The 6717-nt window shown below is 35.2% G+C and overlaps 1 protein-coding gene across 3 annotated transcripts in view; it reads right to left on the minus strand.

Moving 5' to 3' along the window:
• Nucleotides 1–1847: 1847 nt before the first annotated feature.
• Lrch2 (leucine rich repeats and calponin homology domain containing 2) overlaps nucleotides 1848–6717 on the minus strand; it is an 81193-nt gene continuing 76323 nt past the window's right edge. For all 3 annotated transcript variants that reach the window (XM_021187974.2, XM_021187973.2, XM_029534409.1), the window contains one exon: nucleotides 1848–4524. In XM_021187974.2, the coding sequence (XP_021043633.1) occupies nucleotides 4405–4524 (120 nt within the window). In that variant the 3' untranslated portion in view covers nucleotides 1848–4404. The remainder of the gene's footprint in view (nucleotides 4525–6717) is intronic.

Below are 6717 nucleotides of genomic sequence, written 5' to 3' on the forward strand. Positions count from 1 at the left end.
CATCCAATAGCTGACTGTGAGCATCCACTTCTGTGTTTGCCAGGCACTGGCATAGCCTCACAAGTTGCCGCTATATCAGGGTCCCTTCAGCAGAATCTTGCTGGCAAAGACAGCATTTTCAACAAATGGTGCTGTTTCAACTGGTCGTGAGCATGTAGAAGAATGCAAAATGATCCATTTTAGTAATTTTCAAATGATTTATCAATTTGTTTTTGTTAGAATGGCCATAACTTATAAACTGTTCATTATGGAACTGCCATTTTTCCAAAACAGCAAGATTTTATTATGCTATCATACTTTGACCCTAAGCCTTACAGTAACCACCTAGGTACACTCTATTGTGCAAAGAGTAAGCTAACTAAGATCATAAGTATAAGGGTAACTTTTATGATTAAAATACATTAAAAGAAGATATACCTTAAAACACATGGTTTTGATACTTCTCATTTTATCAATTATAGTAGATATCTGGACATTTACACATCAATCTTATGTACAGCAATAATCTTATGCACAATAACGTGTCCTTTGGAGTTCTCCATAATACACTGATATAGATGCTTATTATTATTTTTTGGTTTTTGTTTCTGTTTTTTGAGACAGGGTTTCTCTGTATAGCCCTGGCTGTCCTGGAATTCACTCTGTAGAACAGGCTGGCCTTGAACTCAGAAATCCACCTGCCTCTGCCTCCCAGGTGCTGGGATTATAGGTGTATGCCACCACTGTCGGGCTTTGAGCATTTATTCTAAGAACATTCATAGTAGAAAAGCAAGCCAAGTGCTTGCTAAAGCTCATTCAAAATTCTGTGATAAACCTGGAATGCCTTTAAAAACCTTCTATCAAATGGCTATTTACTTAAGTACTCACTGAAATGTGCAAGTTTCAGGTAATTATGCAATGTTGTCTTCAAAAACATTTGGAAATACATAAATTTATGAGTGAATTATACCAATGATCAACAAACCCAATTAAATAGGAGTGTTTTTAGAAAACTTACAATTGATTGTGAAAGAATAAATTTGCTATCAGACAGACCAAAGGCAATTTGGTCATATAAGAAGGCTCTAAAAAGTACAATAAAAAATTGTCACATATTGGCCTTCTCTTTATATAGTTTTAAATGAAATTTTCTCTTATATTTGTCATACAGAGAGCTTATACCACACATTAATAACATTAGTTTGTAATGGTAACTTAGTTTAACACTTTTTAAGAGTCTCTTGCTCTACCGACTGAGCTAGCCGGGCAGTTTAACACTTTTTAAACAAAATTGAATACGTTCAAAATAAAATTGAAAATAACAAAGTATAAATGGAATCAGGATTCTTAGAACAGCCCACTTCAGCATGTGCTGAATTTGTTTCTGCTGTTCTTTAGTTTTTCAGATACAGCCTCATTATTGGTCAGGCTATTCTTAAACTGCCAGCTTCAAGATATGCTCTCACTTCAAACTCCCTAGGAGGCTAGATTCTAGGTGTGCCACCATGCCCAACTCAGCACAGTTACTATGAATATCTTATCAAATGTTTTCTCTCTCTCTCTTTTTTTTAATTCATGTATTTTGTGTGTGTGGCAACAGTGTGCCATGGCACATTTGTGGAGCTGAACTACGAGTATCCAAAAATCAAAGGACCTTTTGCAAGAATCCGTTCTCTTCTGCCACCATGTGGGTCTTGGGAATGGTTGCCAGACTCCACAGCAAACACCTTTACTCACTGAGCAACACTGCCAGCACTCAAGGTTTAACTATTCTTTCACAGTGGGAACCGCGGACTCAAACTATCAGGGGGTAATAGCAATAGTGAGAGAGATGATGGAAAGAAAAAAAAATGAGATCCAGACTAAGATTTTTTTTCATTCAACTTTATCCACAGTTTGCATCGGTAATATACATTTAGTGTTCCATTTATTTTTAAATGCATCAGAAAATCAATTATGATAAATCTGTGACTAATACAAACATTTCTGAATTCTCCAAAAAATTCAGTTAGAAAAGTCATTAATCTAGCATTCTATAAAGATAAGTATTAAACAAATGGTTATGCATTTTTACTCATTTCAATTCAATCATATCCAATATCCCTTCTTTCTTGTGCCATATGGTCATAAAGTTTAACAGAAGTAGCTATCTAATGAATTTTTGGGCCCAATAAAATATTCTTTATTCAATCCTCCTCAAATCACAAAACCATCCAAATAATGATAATGATTCTTAAAACAATAATTGATGAAGTAAATATATGTCATAAAAACATTCAGCATAAAATTTACACTTAAAAACTACTAACAGAAATATGTTAGGGTTTTGGTATATGTTTGTCATTGGGGACTATGCTGAAAAACTGCCTTAGAAGTGATGTTGTTACTGCCTTTTGGCACAATAATAGTTAACTGCTGTGTCAAGGACCTCAAGGGGACCCATTTTGAAAACAATTTGTATTTGCTATAAAGAAGGAGCACCAAAGTTCTGGTGTGTTTTCTCTTTAAGGTAATATTTAACTGAAAAGTGAAATGTTGTAAAATAATTGTCTAAAAAATCACAACTATTTCAATAATAACAAAGCACAAAACTACTTGGAAAATAATACAAGATTAAGTAATAAGAGCAACTCTATAGCACAATAACCAGGAGAGAAGTATGAATGATTATTTTGGTTGTTAAAAGTTTTTAAATTTGTAATGCTGTCAACTGTCAAGGTTAAAAATTCACCAACTAAGGTACTTACTAAATTACCTATATTATCCAAATTTTCACTAAGGAGATTCATAATGTCATTGGGGATATTTTCAGATCCAACTATTTAGTCATAACTAATTTGATCAAATATTTAAATAATAAATTATTAATAATTTAATTCTTAAAACTTACAGTATAAAAAGCTTTGACTCTTTAATAGTTCCAATTTGACTTCTGGGGAAGTAAAAACATATCTGTATTCTGAAGCCAAGATTGAAATGTATGGCTTCATAATGATTGATAAAAAAAAAAGTTGATTTATTCCTAAAACCAATCCTACCATAGTATTTGGCACATGACATTTTACACTTCATAAATGCCCTTTGAAATATCCTAGACCAACGTTTTTACTAAGTTGCATCCATATTAAGAGGTAATAAGTGCAAATAATCACACAGTTAAGAAATGATACTTGCTTGCTACTACAAAAGTGTATATGAAGGCTCTTCTAGAGGAAACTGAGTTAGTCGTCACAGTAATGTTTTGGAAAAATTCCTGCATTAGTATCACCATAAGTTTATCCATCTCCAAACCAAGCAAGGACTTAATTGAACAAACTATTCCATGAACCAGACTGTGCTTAATTCAACATCAAGTTACTTGAGGACCATATTTTATACATGCTTCAGAAAGGGCCAGATTTTGAATCAAAACCTGTTTCTTTAGTGGCCCCTTTCTGAATGTGGAAGGCAGCACTGATATACTGAACGTTCCAGGAAGTTGAGATATGAACCCAAACATAGCAGTTGCATCCAAATGTCCTTGACAATTAGTAATTCCCTAGCTTTCCAGAGCCTTGCTGCTTTGTGTACTGTTCTCAACACAGAAATAAAATACTCTTCAGATAAAGTGATCTAAACGACGATTATGGTTTTGCAAAATTAAATAGCATAAATTAAGCATATTAACATTTTTGACAACATGAAATAACCAATTCAAGGGAAACTGCAATGGATTAACTAAGAAACCACCAAATGTGAGGGACATTTAAAACCTCACATATTACTGACCATAAAAAACCTACCAAAATATTTAAAAATTCCATTGATTCTATTAATACATAAAAAGAAATCGCAAAAATGCTTAAGACTATTTAAGATTCATCAATTACACAGGCACTTCACATGTAAACAACCTACAGTATAACTGAAAATATTTTGGCACCAACTGATAATACTAAAGAATTGAATAATGCCAGGGTTTTGATTTTTCTACTCGTTTTTGCTAAGAAACAAAGACAAAATATTGAAGAGATTGTTTATAAGCTAGAAGTATATGAAATAACTCAAATATAGAATTGTTTTCCTAAAATATGATTACTTTACCTAGATGTTCACTAGTATACAGTGATGTAAAAAATATTCAACTTAATGTGATTGCTAAATTGAAAGTATATGTTCAATTTTGTATCAATTTGCATTTTGAAAATTCTTCAAGGTTACTGAGTCACAAAATAAAAGGAGAATTTTAATTTATCAAAAACTCTCATTAAATTAATCCAATATCCCTCCAAAAATTGCTTGGACCACTCTGATATCTTATTGGAATTTTAAAAAAGAATCCTAAGGCAAACTGTTTTTACTGGACATTCTTCTTCATGGTTTTGAGATATCTAAAATCATTTCAAATACATGAAATTATACATATGCAATGTTTGTAATGTCACATCAAGCCATAGAAAGCTGAGATGCCTTTGTAGTAGGTAGTTCAAGGAGAGCCTGAACTGTGACGCCGACTTTGACGAGACCTCGCTCTTCCAAAATATGGTGAGGCAAGCACAGTCTCTCCTGGGAAAAGAGAAAATGATACTTGAATGTTCATAGTTGAATGTTCATATTTGAATGTTCACATTTTCCACAGTTGAATAAAATGTTGATACAGAAATGGATATTTTAAAATACTTAGTTTTTAATTTTTTTTTATTTTTTGAGATTCCTATTCTCATTCCTTTGAAACCCACACATAAACCCCTTCCTTCAACCAAACACAAAGAATTCAATTAATAAAAATGATTTATTTATATATTTATATATTTATATATTTTATGTATATAGATGTTTTGTCTGCATGTACATCTACACAGCAAAAGGAGGATCAGATCCTATGGGACTACAGTAATAGATGATTGTGAGCTGCCATGCGAGTGCTAAAAATTGAACTGAGGACTTCTGGAAAAGCAGTTAGTGTTCTTAACTGCTGAGCCAACTACATTGATACAAAAATAGGAAGTTTAACAGCCTTCTCCTCCTTTACTTCTGTAACCAAATTCGTATTCACTGAATAATATTGAAGATATCTAAAAGCACCCTTATAAAAACAACTTTTGTATCTCAGTAGTCATTGCTACATTTCCTACCCCTGAAGTATTTTACTCAAATGTTTACCTAATCAATTAAGTTGATACTTTATTGATTAAAAGTTGATTAAGTTAATACTTAATTGATATAAAAAGAAGTAAGTTTCAAAGCACAGACAATACTTTTCTCCCCAGAAACCCCAAAAAGAACAAATTGTAATTGTGATGGTTTCCATATGCTTAGCCCAGGAACTGCAACTATATGGAGGTGTGGCACCATTAGGAGGTATGGCATTGTAGGAGTAGGTGTGTCACTGTGGGAGTGGGCTTAAGACCCTCATCCTAGCTGCCTGGAAGTCAGTATTCTAGCAGCCTTTAGATGAAGATGTAGACCTCTCAGCTCCTTCTCCAGCACCATGCCTGCCTACATGTTGCCATGTGTCCCACAGTGAGGATAATGGACTGAACCTCTGAATCTGTAAGCCAGCCCCAATTAAATGCTGTCCTTTATAAGACTTGCATTGGTCATGGTATCTGGTCACAGCAGTAAAACCCTAACCAAGACAGTAATCAATGTCAAACAAGAAGAAAATGACCACAAAATGAGATGAGGGGAAAAGAGGAGTCGGGAGCTGTACTTCAAATGAAACCACCAAAGAGTTAGCATGAGCTGGCCCTAGCATCACACCCAACATATATGTACCAGATGTACAGCTTGGTCAGGGGCTGTCCCTGACTCTAATGCCTACCCGAGGACCTGATTCCCCTAACTGGGTTGCCTTGTTTGGCATCCATGAGGGACCATGTCCTTAATCCTTTAGTGATGTAATGTATCAGGGTGAAATGATATTTGGGGGTGGGGTGGGGTGGGAGGCCTACCTCTTCTGGGAGGGGCTGGGGGAGGAGCTATGGATGCTAATGGGAACTCAGATGACAGGGAGTGCTGTGATTGGAATGTAAAGTAAATTATTTAATTGATTAATAGAAGAAAAATGACTATACTAAGTGAAAACTGGGAATGAGAGGATCAACCATATTGTTTCATTCCATGTACATGAACCCCTAGGAAATGTGACATAGTTCATACTGACAGAAAGCAGATTAGTGGTTATACTAGGAAGCATGGTTTCCAGAAACCCATGGGGAAAGTTTGGGAACTAAACTGTGCTTATAATTTCAACAATGCATGGTAAGATCAAGACTTGTTAGGGCTGGGCATGCAGGCCTGTGCAAATGTGTTTGGCTGCCAGAAATGGAGCATTAAGGTAGAATTTCAGAATTTTTAAAAAGGCATAAAAGTATGAAATTTCATGTTTTTATTTATGTGTAGCTTATATATATTGATATCACCTCAATAAAGATCTTAAAAATAAGAAATTGTTCATCCAGCATCCAGCGCCTTTCCCCGCCCTAGGAGGGGTGTTCGCCCGGGACCAGAAAAGGTGAAAGAGTCATATTGGTCCAGAGTCCCTCAGTGGCTAGACTGTGCAGGTGAGTGAATAATCTGCAGAGGCAACACATCTACTGGCAGAGGCCCCGTTTTGGGCCTTCATCTTCAGCAAGGTGTCAGATCTGAACGCCAGACCTCGGGGCACATTCACTGCTAGAAGTGAGCTTCCCTGCAGAGAGTAACNTGACCACTGAGACTCAGGAGAAAACTGGACTCCCAGAATTGCTGACAGAG

The sequence above is a fragment of the Mus pahari genome, chromosome X, assembly GCF_900095145.1.
Source record: "Mus pahari chromosome X, PAHARI_EIJ_v1.1, whole genome shotgun sequence".
NCBI classification, from domain to species: domain Eukaryota; kingdom Metazoa; phylum Chordata; class Mammalia; order Rodentia; family Muridae; genus Mus; species Mus pahari.